Here is an 18444-nt window from a genome sequence, read left to right on the forward strand (position 1 = left end):
AGTACTTAAGACTGTTATCAAGGTTCTCGGCCTGTCATCAGTTACTGAAAGGTACATACGCCATCCCGCGCTGCTGCGCCACTCGTTGGCCCACATACCCACAACCGATGGTGGGCTTGCGTTGTTCCGTCAATTCACTCCGTTGTAAGCCGCCATCCCGGAAATTAAAAGAAAGTATAATAGATCTGACCCCACTACCACACTGCTCGGCGGACTTACTGTTTCTTCTAGAGGGAAGTATTCAATTCGTCACAGGAGGTCACCTGGGGCATTGGTGTACTCTGGAATGCAGAATTTATTGTAGTGGAAGAGTTCCCATTCGTCATTTCAGCGTCGCGCGGCCTGCAGGAGACTCGATGGAGACTGAGCCAGGCTCTAGGATGTTGATATCCATCGGAAGACCGGACTTTAGTGTGTTTAAACTGAAATCTGCGCTTCTGCCGTTTAGATCTTCGGCAGAGGGGACCCGACCCTGAGTACTGAGTACTGAGTGGCGAGGTCCTCTCCCGCCGGAAGTGACCAAATCCATTCCCGCGAAAATGATCACTACCGCGTTTTTGTCTTCGACGAATGAAATTAAGCACTCGCCACCGTCAACGTTAGGGATAACGTGGAGGTATCATGGGTCCTAGCAATAAGTTTAACCTTCGTCAACCCAATCATATTCCGCTCTGCGTTCGACCGTTTCGAGCGGCGCATCGAGCGCGCTCGTGTGGTTTCGTCTCGGTAACGTGTTTCGTAAAGTTTAGAAGCATCTGGTGAGTACACGAGTACAGGACACGACAGCATGGTCTTATTAGAGAGCTTCTGACTCTAGATCTCTAACGGTCGTATTAGCGTTCATGAATGTTCTATCCCAAATGTTTTTTATCAAGAATTTTACTTCCGCGCTTATTGATGAATAGCCGGATCACGGCTTTGCTAATGGCGTCAAAATTTGAACGATGGCCAACCTTTGACTAAGATCCACCGAGTCGTTCGACTTATCGGATAGTTGTCGTAGGACTCTCTTGAACGCCCTGCTCGACGAACAGGTATTATTCTAATTTATGTCGTTGTGTGGTGTGCAGCTCTGAAAATCTGTCAGTTGACATCCTAAATCTCGGGCCATCATAACCCCAACCACGACCTCAGGCGAGTTCTATCTGCGCAACCCACCACCATCAGCGCCTCTGATATCGACCATCTCTAGGAAACAAGTCATGAATCGTCTCCCTGAGTCGTACTACACGGACTTTCTATCAGATAATGCCAAACAGCGCAAACCGAGCCCAAGTCAGTACCCATTCAATTTCCATCAAGACCCCTGTTGTCCTTGTTCCTATTTCCTCCATCTCGATTCTGGGTGGAACCCCCATCTGAACTCTGGCGGCTTTTTTTGACAGTTCGTGGACTCTTTCCCCTCGAGAAAACACCGGGCTTGATCTCGCTGTTGGCTGGAAAGCCTAATGCGGAGACCTTCCCGTTCTCGTCCCTGAGCTTCACAGCACGATCCCCGACGAACCCTACCGAGGAAGTCGCGCTGAAGGTCGAAGATGAGGACTTGAAGCAAGGTTTACAGTACGGTGATACTGCCGGGATGAAGAAGCTGCTAGACTGGCTGTTTGGCTTGCAGGAGATCCACCATGGCAGGAAGCGGGATGAGGGTTGGAGGATATCGGTTGGATCTGGTTCACAGGACCTTATCTACAAGGTGGGAACGAGTCCTAGGCCGACTCGAAATCGACTGACATCAATCTGACGCCGTCTAGGCTGTACAAGCCATGGTGAACCCAGGGGACCCCATCCTCGTCGAATCACCTGTCTACGCGTGAGTGGAGACCAGACTAAAGCGAGGTGTTTGGCAGTGCTGAGATGACTCGCTGAACACGATAGGGGGGTGATTCCGATGTTCCATGGCCTCCACTGCGAACAAGTCGGTGAGCTTCTTTCAATTCATTGCACCAGTGATCCAATCATTAACCGGGACATTAACGTCCTGTCATGTCATATCTGTGGGTGACAAGAGGTGGAGACTGACGCTCAAGGGATTAGTTCAAGTTCGCTCCGGTCAATTCTCGACAACTGGCCTTCTGACAAGCCCAAGCCTAAGGTTCTATACACAGTGCCAGTGAGTACAACCGGACCCCCTCTTTCCTTTGATCCTTGTTCTGGCCTGGGCTGCCTACAGCCGTCCTTTCGCCCTTAGTATCGGACAACGTGATATCTGGTTTCAGAATTCCTTTTCCCTCCCCTCTTCCACCTATTCGGAAATTCACAGAAAATCTGATTTTCTTTCTACTTTCCTTCTACAGTACGGATGCAATCCCACAGGCATGACCGCTACTTTGGAACGGCGAAAAGAAGTTCTTCGCCTTGCCCGAGAGCACAACTTCATCATATTGGAAGGTACGCTTTCACTAGTCGCAGAGGCCCTCGTTTTGAAGTCAGCGAGGGTCGGGCCCCCCACAAGAGATTGCTCGTCTTCATTTCGAAGAATGCGCCATCTCAACACTGCGCCGAATGCTGTCACTTTCTGATCGACAACGCTGCGCTGCCCTACGCCTCTTTGGGTCTTTCGTTATTAGCGCTTCTTTCTTCATATCATTTCGTGTCGCTGACGTTATTTCCATGGCCCTGGTAGACGACCCCTACTTCTACTTGTACTACGGCAAGGCCCCAAGATACCCCTCGTACTTCTCCCTCGAACGAGAAGAACCCGAGGTCGGACGAGTTCTGCGCTTTGATAGTTTATCAAAGATTCTATCCGCTGGTGTTCGAATCGGTTTCGCGTCTGGACCAGAGAAGCTCCTCCAAGCCATTGACGCTCATGTAAGTCGTCTCCTTCCAAACCCCTTTTTACTTTCGCAGATTCTGTATCTCCGGACACTGTTGCTGTTGTCTTTCTCACCTGACTGTCTCATGGTATTCTTCTTCGAGGCCTTGGAAGTCACCTAAGGCCGCAAGAGTACGAGAGCGGAAGGAAAGACTAATATCTGTCGTAATTTTTCTTTTCTTCCGCGTGTTCGATCATCGCTTGTTATCTCTCCTCCATGCTCATTGCTGTTCACGCCCATTCCCCGAGTTCTTTGTGTCTTCTTTTTTTCTTCCGTGATTCGGGAGCTCCAATTAAGTGCTACCCCTCGGGACGTTTTACTCACTAATTCTTTCGGATTTATTCCTTCAATTATGATTCTGTTGTTACGAGACTGACTCCTCGCTTTTGATTATACTGACCGAAATATGACGTTGTAGACCGCGACCTCGAACCTCCAAACCTCCTCGCTCACACAAACCATCATCTATACCCTTTTGAATTCGTGGGGTTACGATGGATTCAAAACGCATACTGAGCGCGTCGCGGACTTTTATCGCCAGAAACGCGATGTCTTCGAAAACGCGATGAAGAAGCATCTCGCTGGCCTCGCGGATTGGTCGACGCCTGAAGCGGGAATGTTCTTCTGGTAAGTACTTTTTGGGCCAAGTTTTTCTTTAGTCCGCCGATGCATTTCTTAAACCTCCGAGTCGCGGTTCTTCCTCGACTTGGAGTAAATGCCTCGTCGCTCCCCACTGTGTCTATCTTTAGGGTTAGCTTCAACATCTTCCATTCCACCCATCGAACGACGGTGGCATTTTGTGCTTCGTCATCTCCCTTGCCCTATCTATACCGGGACACCTATTTTCAGATCCTTTGGTGGAACGAACAGACTAACAGACCAACCCGCCTGGTTGTTTAGGTTCAAACTGATCCTTAACGAAGCAGGAAACGGTCAAGAAGACGATTCAGCCGCAGTGATTAGAACCACTGCGTTCAACCGGGGTGTATTAGCGCTCCCTGGCGAGTCTTTCCTTCCTAATGGGCAGAAGACCGCATATGTGAGGGCCTCATTTAGTCTTACTCCACCTGAGGATGTAGAGAAGGCTGTTCAGAGGCTGAGGGATGCGATTTTGGATGCGAGGAGGGAGTTGAAAGAGAAAGGAGCGTCCTCTACGGCCTAGGCGTTTGGGTTGGTTGGGCCGCGGGGAACCGGGCTGGGAGGGAGGAACTGTTTTGTTTTCTTTCCGGAATGATGGTTCCCCGAGTCGTGGTATCTATGCTACTTATCTACTAGGTGAGTCGAAGTTACTCAGCAAGGCTCTGGGTGTTGTAGCCCCTCGCCGGTGGTTCTGGGGTCCCAGCTGACCATCTCTTTATTGGGCGCTCCCGCCGTTTCAGATCTAAGCCTCTGCTTTTTCTTTGACTTACAACGGCAACTTATCAATGGCAAACTTGAAACTTACAATCGTAAATGGAAATTGAATAAAAGGGGATTTGGCTACTATGTCGTAGTTGAAGTAGACGGGCGTTGACAGGGTTACACACGTGTTTAGAATTCGTTCAGGGAACCGGGGGAATAAGACTTATTTCCTTGTAGGTTTGGGCCCTTGATTTCAGGTGTCAAGTCAGATCAGCGGTGGGAGGGGGGATAAGGTATAAATAGGTACGGTCCCATCAACCGTTCCTCGCGAATTCTCTCTCTAATGCTCAGCGTATATCTACGTATAGCTTGTTTGTTCTGAGCATTCGAGGAAGGTGCAACCCTGTATTGTGGAAGCGAGGCTGGGATTGCAGAGGGAGGTGTTGTTCTGGATATGTTTAAACTGTGGGTGTGGGTGTTTAGTTGAGCTGGAAACGGGGGTCCCTTCTAGGTTCTCTTGCTTGAAGTGTACTGAGGTATGGAAGTTTTCAACCTCGCGAGTTGGAATCTCGAACTGAACACTTTTCATTTACGTGGTAGACTCATACTTGGAAGTTGGATGAGGAAGGAAGGTTCTGCGTGCCACACTGGGTTAACGTTGTGTGGGCCGTGCGTAATGAAACGAGGGTCCAAGATGAACGGTACCTATTCTTGGAGGGTCCCTACTCTCGATGCCTACACTGTTTTTGAGGAGCATTTCTGCTTGTGTATTAGCGGCCTTATGGCATGGACGCCCATCGACACGCTCTGTTCGCCCGGATCTACATGCGCCCACTGTATCAAAACTGGTAAACTGGGATCTCACTCGTGCGCCCTCCCCAGAAAACGCGCTCGAGTCGTACTTACCATTTACACACTGACGAGCACAAGTATTTGCTTACACGCGCTCAGGGTCCATTCAATTCAATACCCTTTCCCTCGAGGTCCCTCGAGTTAGAGTTGCGAGTTTATCAATTCGTGATGCCGGTGGAAGTTGGGGAGCGCTACGGTAAGATGGAAGCCAAGGCGTACCAAGGAAAGATCGCCTCGAGGACGCTCGAATTTGTGTAGATTGTACGTTTGGACGAATTTCACTGGACCCTGAATTGAGACCTTCGGTTTGGGTGACCCGGGTTCGACACGTTTTGGGGGCCTTGGTTGGTTTAATTAGTGGCGTTTTCTTGACCTGGATGGGTGGAAAAGCTGGAGTTCTTGAGCGTGATTTTCGACGCAGAGCCCACACAGAGGTGTGTTACTCAGTCAACTGTCAGCTACGTGTTCATCTAGTAAAGGCACGCGTATGGATCAGTCAGTGAAGTGCAGGGAGTGGAGAGATTCTGCCTCAGCGGCACGTTGGGTGGTTGATGCTTTTGATCTAGAACCGAAACGCCGAAATGACTTGGAATCCCCTTTTAGAGCGCGTGGTGCTTTACAGGGTTAGCCAAGAGATTGTTGAGTAATGGCTTCTCGTCGATTTGCGGCCTGGGCTGACCCGCTCGCGCCTTTCAGCGTCTATTCGACGGTTTTCTTATTGGAGGAGATCACAAACTGAGGTCAGGAGGGCAACCCAATGAGCGTTGAATACGGCAGCAGCATTGACTTTTATTGGTCAGAAAAGAGGTTGGGTCATGTGAGCGCGAAGTGCGGAGAGCTTATATATACCTGAGTCAGCGCTCTGTTGCCTTATCTCGCCCTTTGAACAGCATCTTTCACAGAGTCAACGTCAAAGTACTTGTACAACTCGGCGTAGGTATGTTTTGTTGGTAGATCTGACCTTCCTGAAGTTGACTGACGCCATTTCGGATATAGCGCCCATCTGAGAACCAACCAAGTAAGTAGCGGGTTGTGCGTGCTTCTTTATGTCGCCACCCTCCCAGTTACTGGCTGTCGAATTCCAGGAACATCCGCTAATCTTCCTTCGCCATTATCAGATACGCACTAAACAAGCGCTTATACATACACCCACATCCTCATCGCAATGGCTTGCACCACCGAATTTGCTCCCGTCAACTACTGCCGCTTGATTGCCTGCCAGAAATGTGGGAAGACGACCTGGATGGTGTGTGTTCCTTCTATCTTAACTTTCCTTGAACCCTGAAGACGGGATCGTGGCACCGGCGGTGTGGTGGCGTTTCGTACAAAGGACCCTCTCCGAGTATCGTCTTCCGCTTGAAAGGTGATTGGAGGCGGGAGTCGATTTGGGCATATGCCATGCTTCACCGTGTCCCCCAGGGGTTCATCTTCTCTAGAGCGGTCAAACTGATGGGGCTTTTCTTTTGCTTTATTGTAGGGATGTGGCCAGCATGTCGAACAGGTAAGCCTTAGCACAAGACTCTCGATGATGCTGGAATGAGGTCGAGGGGGTCGACTGACAGCCAGCATCGAAATGATTGGGTGAATGGACGGCTCATAGACTCTATGATTTGTAGGTGATGAAAGACGTAAAAGAGGAAGACAAATGCGTTTGCGGCAAGAAAGAAAGCGCAGAGGGGACGTCTTCAGACAAGAAGTAGATAATAACTCCTTGTAGTATACTTGGGAACTAGCTACCTAATTTGAATTGACTGGGTGGAATCGAGATTTGGCGGTGATTGGGGTCCCAGTGGCTGAATTTGGAAGGCGCCTCATGATCTTCAAAAGAGTTCTTTGGTCGTCGCCAACCGTGAACGAATCCATAATCCCTGTTATCCCGTCCCCTACTTTCCCCTTTTTTCCTCTTTTCTTTTTCGACAAAGTCCCATGAAGTAGACGCTGAATGGACGACCAAGGAGCGTCAAGTTCTGGAGGTCTCCAAAATGGCGACTCTTCACAGATATTCGACCCGCCATTCACATATACAAAACAGCTCACAACCACCCAGTACATCGACGATGCTGTCACGAAGCCTATGCTCAACAACTACGTTCGCGTTGCCAGGGTTGGCGGTGGCCAGCATGGCGAGGTCTATCTGTGCTACAGACTCGACACGCGATTCCCTGAAGACGATCCAAATCGCCGGCTACCTGTAGTATGTGGCGTCACCCACAGCTGTACCCAGAGCATCGCGCTCAGAGCTGACCAATGCGAATCTAGGCGATGAAGTCGGTCAAGAGGAACAATCCCAAGGCTGAGCGCTACAAGCGGCTCATGGAGCAGTCAAAACGCCTCCCCCAACGTTCGCAAGATCGCGTCCCACTCGTAGACAAACTCGGGACGACAGAGCAGAAGATCAGGAAGGAGATTGCTATCATGAAGAAGCTGAGGCATCCCCATGTTGTTCGCCTTTACGAGGTCATAGACGACAGGTTGAAGGATAAAATCTACATGGGTGCGTCCCCCTTCTCTATTTCTGCCAATCCTCCTCACTATCACCCCTCGGTCCCAATCATATACCTCGCGTTATCTCGGCTATTGACAAACGTGCTCTGATTATAGCTATGGAATACCTGGGAGGTGGAGAAGTCAAGTGGAGGAACGACAGGAGCGAGCCGGTGCTAACCGTCGCTCAGACACGGAGGATTATTAGAGATGCAGTATTGGGCCTCGAATATCGTACGTATTCCTTCCACGTCTCTGTTCAATTCATTTCTTTATCTCTGCCAGTGCATTATCAGGGAATAATTCACCGGGACATCAAGCCCGCCAACCTCCTCTGGACAGAAGACAGAAGCCAGGTCAAGATTGGAGACTTTGGCGTGTCCCACTTTTCCTACGCACAACGCCTGGCCGGCGCTGGGAAAGACTCATCAGAAGCAGACGATGACGATGTCTTGCTGATTGACGACTCGGATCTGTCAAAGCGGGCTGGAACGCCCTCCTTCCTCGCCCCTGAGGTCATTTGGGAATTCAGTACTCTCACCACCTCCCCTGTCAGCTCGTCCACATCACTTCCAAGAGCGAATAGCTCCACGACGGTCCAAAGCCTCTATTCGCAACCTCGGCCTCCCATAACCAAGTCGATCGACATCTGGGCACTCGGCGTCACCCTCTACTGCCTCCTCTTTGGGAAGGTACCATTCACTACCCATGGAACTGAATTCGAATTGTATCGGATAATCCTCAATTGTGACTGGGATGTTGATGCGACTATGGGTGCCGATAGAATCCCCACTGGAGGACGCCAACCCGACTTGAGCGCGCCTGGGGGAGCAGCCATCCACCTTCTCGATCGTTTTCTCCAAAAGGACTACAAGGAGCGCATAACCCTCGACGAGGTTAAGGTTCGTCTTCACGTCGTTCGTTTATGTATATTAGTGATGAATCTCAACTCCTAGCCCCTGATTGGCGATACGCAGTCGCATTCGTGGATTCTAGAGGACCTCCCAGACCCGGAACGGTGGCTGCGTGCCACGTCGACTACCCCGAAGATTAAGGTCACCAAAGAGGAGACTTCCGGTGCTATGTCCCTCGTCCATTTCAAATGGAATTGGGGCGCCCGTGTTACTCAACGAATCTCGAGCATGTTCTCGAAACCCCGACAGCGCAACTCTCGTAATCCTGAAACCCGTCGTGAACCCCGAGACCCACCAGGTGCCATCGTCTCCGATCCACGTATGCGGTTGCCGCGGCCCAGTAACCGTCGGCCAACAGTGTCTTCCAGCCACAGTGTGTACCATGTCGCCTCGAGCCCCGGTTTGTTCCCGCCTAATGGGAAGAAGGATAAGGGGAAGAAGAAGGAAGAGACTCGGAGCCTACATTCCCTCCAGGACCCTGCGATCGGAAAGCGACAACGATCAGCCAACTTTTCATCGACTACCGACCATAGCAGCGGGCCTTCGTCATCAGTGTCGACTCCCTCGGCCGAGCGACCGGTGGTACAGAGTCTCCGGACATGGTTCAATAAAATCACTCCTCGAGGCTCTGGAAAGTCTTCTACGCCTCAAGTCGGTTTCGCTCCTGGTCAAGCCCATCACCATCATCATCATCATCGACATAACCATCACCGCCCACCTCGAGATGCAAGCAAGACGTCTCGCGCGGACCCGGCGAGGGGGGGGAGCGAAATAGCATTAGGAGATATCCCCAATGTTCATACAGACGTTAATGGGTGCAGCAAGCAAGACGTCTCGCGCGGACCCGGCGACACGGTGGAGCGAAGAAGCGTTGCGAAACTACCGCTCACGGCAGTATAGCGATAGTGGCCTACTCACCGCTGCACGACGAGCATCAAGTTGGGGCCAAGGCGACGAGCCGCTGGAGTTTACTGAGGTCATGAGTGTCACCTCGACAGAAGTGCAGCTCAATGACCAGGACTTCGTGGTCGGCGCGGGCGGTGTGGAGCCTCGGGTGGGGTACACGCCTCGACCTCGACCCGCGACGAGCTATATCCCTTCTCGACCCTCGGATGACGAAGAAGCCGGTCCGTCGAACTATCAAGAGCTGAACGTTCGAAACATAGAGGACATGGGCGATTTCGATGATTCATCTTCGATCGCGAGTGGGTATGGTGAAGGGCCAGAGGCGCGGTGGGTCAGTACAATTGGAGACGACGGCGGGGAAAGCGGGTCCTGCAACAGTCACCGCAGCTCGCAGGAGCAGGAGCGGTCACCCCACCGAAGAAGCTCGGGGTCCACACGACGCTCGGATCCGTTGGACGACGAGGATGGCGACCTGGACAGTTCAGATGAGGAGCAGGAGATAGGAGTGACATTTTCCCCTCGGAAGCGGCCATATCCCAACGAGGCCGATGCCCCACCATGAGTCCAGCGGTTTGTCTAGTGTCTGGAGTCTGTACGTGCGTGACTCCGGTCTGCCCGTTATCTCGGGGATTGGACGATGCGAAAAGAGGGTGTCGTAGAGACCTGCGATTCAATTCCGAGTTTCCGCCGGCTGTGGTTCTTGGGATATCTTTTCTACTATCTACGGACGGTTCTTTTCGGGCTTGTTCAACATCATCGCCTCCTTGTTTCACGCGTACTTGACATCCGGGCATGCAACCCTTTCTTCTGGTGTTCTGTTCCCTCCCCGTTTGTCCTTCGACCTATGTATGCACGGCCATGAGATCCAGATTAGCTAGGAAATCAGGACGGCTTTTTTCTCTGTCTCTCGAGACGTGACCTCGTCCCCCGAGTTGTGACATACGTTTGGCTGTTCAATGACTTCTGGTTCTTTTGATCTCTGCTCCCGCTCGCCTTCCTTTTTCTTTCTGTCGGCTGGACACGTTCGATCGACGCCTTTCAATTCACCTTCTGTCTTCATGCTCTTTTCCTCGGATCGGGCTTGTTTCATCTTTTCGCTTCGTGTTCAGCATCGTCATGCCATATCACCTCTATGCCCTTTCTCTACGCGATCTTATGTTTCGTGGTTTGCGTGACATAGGCTAGCTAACCCCTTGTGACTTTCCTCTTCATTCACCAGTTACTTTTAGCATGAGTTACATTATTATTTCTCAAGACATCGCAAACTCAAACTACCACATTGCACTGCACCACACCTCAGCATTCAGTCATTCTATCCAGATTCCATTGTATCATTTTATTATTTTTTCTCTTCATCGGTCTTCGCTTCATCGGTGTTGGCTTGTTAATCAATACATCTATCTACACTTGCATTCCTATACATATAGACACGTATTTTTACGTTTCTCTCCTTCTCTCTCGAGCTATATATTAGCCCCTCAAGTTCTTCGTAGGGGTGAGATTTTTGGTACGGTATGGATACGGACACTCTTCCTCTCACTTCTCACTCGCGGACAGTCTATTCTATTCAGTCTAGTAGCGCAAACTTACTATCATTCGGACAGATATTTATGTAGGGCTAGGTTATTTGAGCCGTTTAGTCCACCTCTACCTCCTTGATGCATCCTCACCACTCCCCACTCGTATTTATTTATGCCTTGGAAGTTTGGCCGTTAGGCCTTACGCGTTTTGCCAGTTGTGCTGGGACACCACCGCTCAGTTGGGATTTTAATTGGGATTTGCGTTGCCGTTGAATTGTAAAATCGGTGTTTGTGTGCCATTGAAACTTGAAAAGCTTGACGTGAAAGGGGTGCATGATTTATGGGCACTGAACGGGATCGAACTTGGAACTACATACACTTCGAAGGAGAATAAGGTCACGGTGATGGCGCCAGTTACGCTCATGTTTGAATTTGCCACCACTCTGCGAGTTCAAACTTCGACAAGGGTCATCGGTGTCGATTCTCTTTTTTGTTCTGCCGTCTATCGTCGTCCTCTTCTCTTTCCTCCGCACTGCCTGGTTTCGGCGACTTGAAGCCCGTGGATCGCGTTGGAATGGGGTCGTTCTTGTATGGGCCATCGCTCGCACTGGAGGCTTTCTTGTTGGATCTTGGTACACCTGTGGATGTCAGGCGACGCGTCGACTGATCTTTGGATTGTCCACTAGCTCTAATCAGGTCCAGGAATATCAGGGAGGGGACCTTTGGGAAGGGCTTTGGGGTTTGGCGGCAAAATGGGTCGATGCTGGAACGGTTTGAACTTGGGAGACCATATCGCACACAACCACAGGGACTTCACTTCATTCCACTGCATAAAGGGACTGTTATGTCGCCCTGTCTCGTCCACCCTCTCCTCAAAGACCCAATATGTGCTGGAACACGCTCTAAACGGTGGTGCTGAACTCGTTTTTCCGTTGTCGACTCCTTTCTCCAGGTTCTTGGGTTCATCGTCTCACTAGCGACCACATTCACATACTGCCTGGGACCGATATATAGAAACTGTGGTCTGCTGAGGTCTCGAGGTTGGCGTTATATTCTGTGCATTTGGGGGATCCTTTCAACGCTGCCTCGACGCTTCCCTGCGCCGTCTGTCTTTGCCGCGCCACTCCGTGCACGGACCAGTCACGTGACATATGCCACCGCGTGAATAACGCGTCTGGCTTTTGATGGCGCACTTGGTCGGTCCGCGCAGCCTCGTGGTTGCTCCTTCGCTAAGTTGACCGCATCCTTTCACCACAACATTATCTTTCGCAAGGACCGCTTTCGTACAACCACCAATTATGGCTCCTGGGGCTGGTAAACCTGCACCTAGTAAACCCAAACGGGTCAACGCCTTCATCCTCTTCCGAACGGAGAAAAGCAAACAATTTAAAGGGACGCCTCAGACTCAGGTTAGCAAGATTATTGGGGAGATGTGGACGAAGCTCTCGGATGCGGAGAAGAATCGCTGGAGGATTCGTGCGCGTAATGGAGAGGAGCTATCCAGCGACGATAATGACGACAACGACCTTGCTGAACGCGAGAACAAACGACCCAAGAACGATAGGACTATCGCCGCCTTGAAGAAGCCCGGGACTTCAAAGGTCGTTCCTGCTCCCCCAGTGACGAGGTCCAAGGCCGCTCAGAAGCCTAAGGCAGTTGTCGACAAGGGAAAGAAAACGGTTACGGCTGCGCAGAAGTCGGAAATCGCTAAGAAGGTCGCGGAGAAGGTTGTCGAGAAGAATGCGAAGGCCGTTTCCGAAGAGTCCATTGTTGGCCCAAGCGCTATGGTATGTTTGACTCCCCCCATCTGTCCTCGATGTCGCGTTGCTGACAATCCCAAGCAGCCAGCTCCCGTCGTAGAGACACCGAAGGATGTTGAGAAGAGCGCTGAACAGGCTGCGGAGACGGATGCAAAGACCTCCGAAGTGCCAGCCATCGTCGTTGTCGGGCCAAGCGACACTATGGTACGTTCGATTCGCTCAAAGGTCTCTGTTTCAGTGTCGCTGACTCGTTTTCAGCAGGACGCTTCTGTTATTCAAGCCTCGATCACCGAGGAGGCCAGTGTTGCGGTGCCACCCGTCGAGGACGAGCCCAACTACAGCGCCTTTGTTGCTGGAATCCCACCGGTGTCCCCGCCTGCGAACAAGTCCTTCGACCTTACCGAGAAGACTCTCGACGAGCCTCAGGACGATCCCACCGGGAAGGCTGCCGATGAACCCGAGGATAATCTCAAGACCACCATTGAGATCCCGCCTATCCCTGGCATTGTTGGTCTCACCATTCCCGGACCTTACCAAATCATTGCGATCCACAAGATCGATAACCCGCCTTACAGAGTTGCGGGCTTGACGACTCGCACCCTCTGAACGTGCACCATGATGTACGATGACTGATAACTTCGACGATACGACTCTTGGATGGATTTTTCTTTTACTCATTGCTCTATGTACAACACTATTTCACCAATATCTTTCATCATACTATATCACTACCACTGGAATTGTAGCCATGCCCTTGCGTACTTAGCATTTGTTTCCATCTGAATCCTGAATCCCCTGCATTTGTACTACTCAGAGTTACATTGTACATATCATCGCTACCAAATGCAACTTCATCTTCTATTACTTCCTCGTGCGCGGTGCACGGGCGCCGCTCAACGTGAGCCACTCTCCCAATTTCAACATAGGATGCGGAGTGGCATCCATCAAAATGCGCACGGCCCCCCTTCGCGACCCATCCCAGTGACTCACAATGGTGAGTAAAATCAGGACGTGGCGTCCAAAGAGAGACGACAATTAAGTTTATGATAATGCTTCTCTTTCCACTGACATCGTTTCCAAATTCGAATTCCAGCCTCATTTCTGACTAGTCGATGAGATAAACCTGGCGTACTGGACTTTGACTGGACTGCTCGCGGATCAGTCGGACTTTCAGAACGGGTGTCACTGTCAGAACTCAACGTGCAACACTGATTCGTGTCATTCGACAGCCAGCGGGAGGAAAAATGGATTTCAATTCCTATTGTACAAGAACGGTTGTCTGATGGCCCTTTGAAAAAATCAGTACTGACTTCGGCGCTGCGGAGACGGTGTGGCATTTCTGTGGCCATTTATGAGTGCGGAATGTTATTCTCCTTCAAATAAAGATGGAGTTCATCAGCGACGCTCTTCAACAATGCTTCTTTGTCGTGGAGTGGTGCCCATCCCAATGCCCTGGAGCGCTCTCCTTTCGCCTTGCAGTTTCCTGCAATCACAGAACCCAGGAATGACTAGAGGAACGTTCAGTTGCAAGAGACCGGAAGAAAGGTTCGTTGGCCACGTACCCCGATGTGCTCTTCAACCTCAGATTCGGTGAATGAGTTTGGCTCGGCGTCTTCAACGAGTCCTAACTTTGCAAGTACCTCCCCAACTGTCCTCATAATCTCCTTGGGTCTGTAGTCGCAGGTCTCTGCAATGTAGAATCCGTCTCGGCCATGTCCAATTTTGTCCGGGCTCGTTCGCGCAGCGTTGAAAATGAGCATATATAAATCAGCGACTGGAAGGAAATGCGATTAGACTCCGTTGCGCTGAGTCAAACTCCCAATACTTACGATCATCCACACTGACCGCAGACCATACATTCTCCCCTCCCCCAACATAGCCAGGCCGCTTTCGAGCGATGGACGCCTTGAACAGGGACGGGTTGGCACCCGACTTGAGATACTGTACGCCGAGTTGGGCAAGCTTCCCAGATGGCACTCCGAAAACGAGGGACGGAGCGACCAGGTACGCCCGGACGTAGCCTTCTTCATCAGCCTTTACAATGGGGATGTCGACGTTCCTGTGCCAGACATCCTCTGGGATGGCTTCGATGGTGTCCGAGTCGAGATCGCTGACGACTTTATCCAGATTGCTGTGCATTCCATTTACCATTTGGAGGGTGAATCCTACATAGCCAGGCTAGTTGGATATCGCAGTAACGGAGAGTTGAAACATACGTACCTGTTCCGCTCTGGGTAAACAGAGTCTGTAAGCCTAACTATTTCAGGTTTACATGTGGACTCACAGTATGGATCAAGATGGGTGCTGTATTCGTGCTCTCGAAGCGCTGCTTCATCCCATCCAGGATCGCTTTAGCCGCCGGGTAATTATCTGCGCTTGTCTGTGCCTAGATTGCATTTCAGTTAGGCCACAAGTTACTAGTTACAGGGTAACCCGATTGAAGGCCTACCATTGCATGGACATATCCGTCTCTGACGTCGCCTTGGTGAGCAGGTCCAACTTCGAATAATCGCCGATGATGGTCTTCAATCCGAGCTTGTGGAGGGCCTCTGCTGCATCCATGCTTTGAGTGAGGACGGTGATTTCGAAGGACTTGAAGTCAGGATGCTCCAGTAGGCGATCGACGACAGTTCCGCCAATGTAACCTCAGGGATGCTATTAGACCACATCGGGCTTGGGAGGGGTACAATCGTCTTTACCTCTGCCGCCAGTTACGAAGATCTTTGTCACGGTCATGGTGGTGGCTTGAATCCTGTAACTATCAGAAAACCCTCTATATATACTCAACAATGATCTGTCGCTTTCTTTTGGACAATAGGGTGTGATGAGCGCAACTGGTTTTGTTCACACAGTATCATATCTCGCCACTGCGGTGAGTTGTTCGTTAATGCTTGAGCAGAGTTTGTTTGGATCGAAAGGTTTTGACAATCATGTCGGCTGGCATCAGTACACACTTGAACAGCGCTTCTGCCTCAACAGGTTGCTTGCCTTGTGGCCTCTGTTCATCGTCCACTTGGCGTTTTTTCAGGTGTGCGGTGAGTCGTGACGGTCACCTACGATTCAGAGGTACGTTGGGCTTCGGCGGGATACTTTACATGCCGATACGAGGTCGCTTAGTGTCTTTTCTATGTCATCTGAGCACGCTTCCTTCTTCCATTAAAGCGTTCTCATGGATAATTAAGGAGGACAGGTGGTATTGTAACCGTCTCAGACAGATCAATGCTGCGTTTGCGAGCGTCTCGTCCCAATAAGCGCAGGGTGCCAGGACCGGCAGAGAAAGACCACCGTTCAGTATGGGTCATGAAGGGGGCGAATCTCGAGAGGGAGAGAGGGTTCTTGTCCGATCTCCGAGCCTTTTTCCTACTCACTGCATGTAATGACGCCTTCTTACCGAGCAGAACCATTCTTGGTGCCACGCTGGGGGACTTTGTGAGGTCTCCGCTCCGTGCCGCAATACTTATTCACCAGGTAACTCCAGCTTGGCGCGCAAGAAGAGCGGAATACTTACACCCATAAGGCATCCTCGTTCATTAAAGCAGATAGCTAAGCCCAAGAACAGGTGGTGTTGGAACCATTGCAGACAGATGCCGCTTTTTCGAACGTCTTATCCAAATATTAAGCGCAGAGCAGGACTATTGTGCCACGATCGCTAGAGGACTGTGCGTGAGGTGTGGGCTATCCCAGATATCTTGGGACGAGGAAAGCCTCCAAAGCTAATGTGAAGGGCATCTAGAGTGTAATCATGATGTTACCTCTACACATGACGCAGTCGTGTGCTTCTGATTTTAATACCTTCAAGTTCAGCTCACGGGACGAAAGCATAGCCGACTTGGAGTCTTTGAAGAAGGTTACATGGAAACCTCTCCGTGCCGTACAGGACGTATAAAAGGGTGGTCAGCTCCCTGCTGAAGAATCGTCAAACCGCCTCAGCTCGACCTCGTTTTGTATTTGACTCTCCAAACACTCGTCTCTCTACTAGCAGAAATGACCACCGAAGCCAAAATCAAATTGAAGGCCGTCGTCTATTGGGAACTCGTCTTCGACTATGACAACTCCAGCAACACAGGTACGTTGTCCGCTATATGGCTTCTCGAGGCCACGTCTCATCACCGAGTCTCAGGCGAAATCACCCAGTCCTACACCGTGAAGATATCCCAGACGTCCACTCGCAGCACGTTTGCCTCGGAAGTGTCGACCACGACAATCGACACCCTGACGAAGAACAACCAAGAAGTTGACGTCGGAGCATCCTATGGCGCCATTTCAGCCAACGTGTCGGCGTCTTGGGAGCATTCCGAAGAGGTTAACAATATGCTTGAGAAAACAACGCAGACATCGACCGAGGATACCTACACTGTCGAAACTGAGGAGACCCGCTCTTGTACGTTTTGCGCTGACAAGGACTTCACTAATCCATTGACTCAATTGTTTTCCGTTAGACACCATTGGTCCTGGAGGGATGCTTAGCCTTTTCCAGAAGCACTTCTCTGGGCCTGGAATGCACGTCGCTTTTGATGTCTTTACCACTGACTTGGAGCTGGCGAAAGAGCGCACCGAAATCGACATCGATGTCGATGTCGAGGCCATCCGCTTTGTCAGGGAGATCAGGGTAAGTCAATTTCATCGCATAAAACCAGGCTCACGATACTACTCAACTTGCTCGTTCATAGGTCGTTTACACGGATATCATGTCCGAGGCCCCGGGCGACCACGTCCGCGAGATCAATGGGAAGAATCCCGACATCAACTATGGCTTCAACGGCAAGTAAGTGTACAATCAGATATACGAAATATCTGAAATGGATATACTGAACTATCGATACAGATTTGTCTGGCTTGTCCCGGAACAGACCCGAAAGACTGCGCAGGCGTTAACCAACGTTGAATTTGTCAGTCAGGCCGAGTCGGATGACAGGTACTGGGACCTTGCTGCAGGCGCGGGTGGCAGTAACCGATACCTCATCCCCGTGTACGACACGAACAACAAGGACAAGATCTACGAATTGGCCCTCTGGCGCTCAGACTCATACATTACTCATGACAAAGTCAAAGCCGCGGGCTGGTCGGGTACCACTGGCGATATCAACAGTGGCCGCGGTGGCACCTACCTCAACTTGGTCTGGAAGACGCGCCACGCCTACTAGGTGGCACACCTCAAGTCACCTCGCTGTCGCCTACGCCTATCTACAGTTGTTTGCAAATGCAGTAACTCCATACATATCCTTTGTACGGCTTGAGAACGTTGCACGGACCTGTGTCTCTTTGAATCTATGGCATACCTTGTCCTCGATCAACAGCATTGATTTCCGAAAGTGGTTAACCAGATGGAACTACATGATATCTTGAGCAAAAATAATGATTCGAGAGAGTAAAGGCTGAGAGCGAGAACTACAGATGATAGTTGCTTCAACATCATGGAACCGACTTCGAAATGAGCGTTCCACCAGAGAAAAAATGTGGACGTCCTGTTTGGTCAGAGTGACCGATGACACGCCTATGCGCAGATCCCGAGGCGCAATAATACCGGCCACGCAAAGATGTCACATGCGGTCCTTTGTCTCAAATACGAGCTCCAGTGGGAGACTCCGAGCCATCACTGACGAGTCTGCTGAGGGAGAAGTGGCAGCCGATAGGGCTTGCAATTTCCGGCTCACCCAAGCTGTACGGCTTCACTGTGCGTGCGACTGTTCATCTATCGACATCGCTTCTCCGAGATGGTGGCTGAAAGAACAAGCGGTCCAACGGAAGAAGAGCAGACCGGGCAGGAGAGGGCAGGAGAGGGAAGCCCTGGTGGCCGATACAAAAAGGCCCAGACGCTCCTTGAGTTATCGGGAAGATTACTTGTAAAATC

The 18444-nt window shown here is 50.9% G+C and overlaps 6 protein-coding genes across 6 annotated transcripts; 5 read left to right on the plus strand and 1 right to left on the minus strand.

The window, feature by feature from the left end:
* Nucleotides 1-1202: 1202 nt before the first annotated feature.
* CC1G_07874 (hypothetical protein) lies at nt 1203-3978 on the plus strand (the record flags this gene model as incomplete). The annotated part of the gene is made up of 7 exons (XM_001838631.1): nt 1203-1275; nt 1386-1693; nt 1752-1810; nt 1876-1919; nt 2624-2811; nt 3235-3443; nt 3717-3978. The coding sequence occupies 7 exons, from the start codon at nt 1203-1205 to the stop codon at nt 3976-3978; spliced, it is 1143 nt and encodes a 380-aa protein (XP_001838683.1).
* Nucleotides 3979-4851: 873 nt separating this feature from the next.
* Nucleotides 4852-5267, plus strand: CC1G_14365 (hypothetical protein; the record flags this gene model as incomplete). Its single annotated transcript, XM_002911320.1, has 2 exons — nt 4852-5055; nt 5109-5267. 2 exons carry the CDS (start codon nt 4852-4854, stop codon nt 5265-5267), a joined length of 363 nt encoding a protein of 120 aa, XP_002911366.1.
* A 1684-nt stretch (nt 5268-6951) lies between these two features.
* Nucleotides 6952-9875, plus strand: CC1G_07875 (other/CAMKK/ELM protein kinase; the record flags this gene model as incomplete). The annotated part of the gene is made up of 6 exons (XM_001838632.2): nt 6952-7203; nt 7269-7503; nt 7611-7727; nt 7779-8395; nt 8450-9222; nt 9308-9875. 6 exons carry the CDS (start codon nt 6952-6954, stop codon nt 9873-9875), a joined length of 2562 nt encoding a protein of 853 aa, XP_001838684.2.
* A 2256-nt stretch (nt 9876-12131) lies between these two features.
* CC1G_07876 (hypothetical protein) lies at nt 12132-13199 on the plus strand (the record flags this gene model as incomplete). Its single annotated transcript, XM_001838633.2, has 3 exons — nt 12132-12620; nt 12678-12797; nt 12852-13199. 3 exons carry the CDS (start codon nt 12132-12134, stop codon nt 13197-13199), a joined length of 957 nt encoding a protein of 318 aa, XP_001838685.2.
* A 743-nt stretch (nt 13200-13942) lies between these two features.
* On the minus strand, nt 13943-15329 carry CC1G_07877 (hypothetical protein; the record flags this gene model as incomplete). The annotated part of the gene is made up of 7 exons (XM_001838634.2): nt 13943-14101; nt 14156-14367; nt 14423-14758; nt 14814-14823; nt 14878-14968; nt 15043-15238; nt 15293-15329. 7 exons carry the CDS (start codon nt 15327-15329, stop codon nt 13943-13945), a joined length of 1041 nt encoding a protein of 346 aa, XP_001838686.2.
* A 1248-nt stretch (nt 15330-16577) lies between these two features.
* CC1G_11630 (hypothetical protein) lies at nt 16578-17885 on the plus strand (the record flags this gene model as incomplete). Its single annotated transcript, XM_001838635.2, has 5 exons — nt 16578-16659; nt 16714-16974; nt 17033-17202; nt 17264-17358; nt 17419-17885. The coding sequence occupies 5 exons, from the start codon at nt 16578-16580 to the stop codon at nt 17735-17737; spliced, it is 927 nt and encodes a 308-aa protein (XP_001838687.1). The 3' UTR covers nt 17738-17885.
* Between the last annotated feature and the right edge of the window lie 559 nt (nt 17886-18444).

The sequence above is a fragment of the Coprinopsis cinerea genome, assembly GCF_000182895.1.
Source record: "Coprinopsis cinerea okayama7#130 chromosome 4 map unlocalized cont3.4, whole genome shotgun sequence".
NCBI classification, from domain to species: Eukaryota; Fungi; Basidiomycota; class Agaricomycetes; order Agaricales; family Psathyrellaceae; genus Coprinopsis; species Coprinopsis cinerea.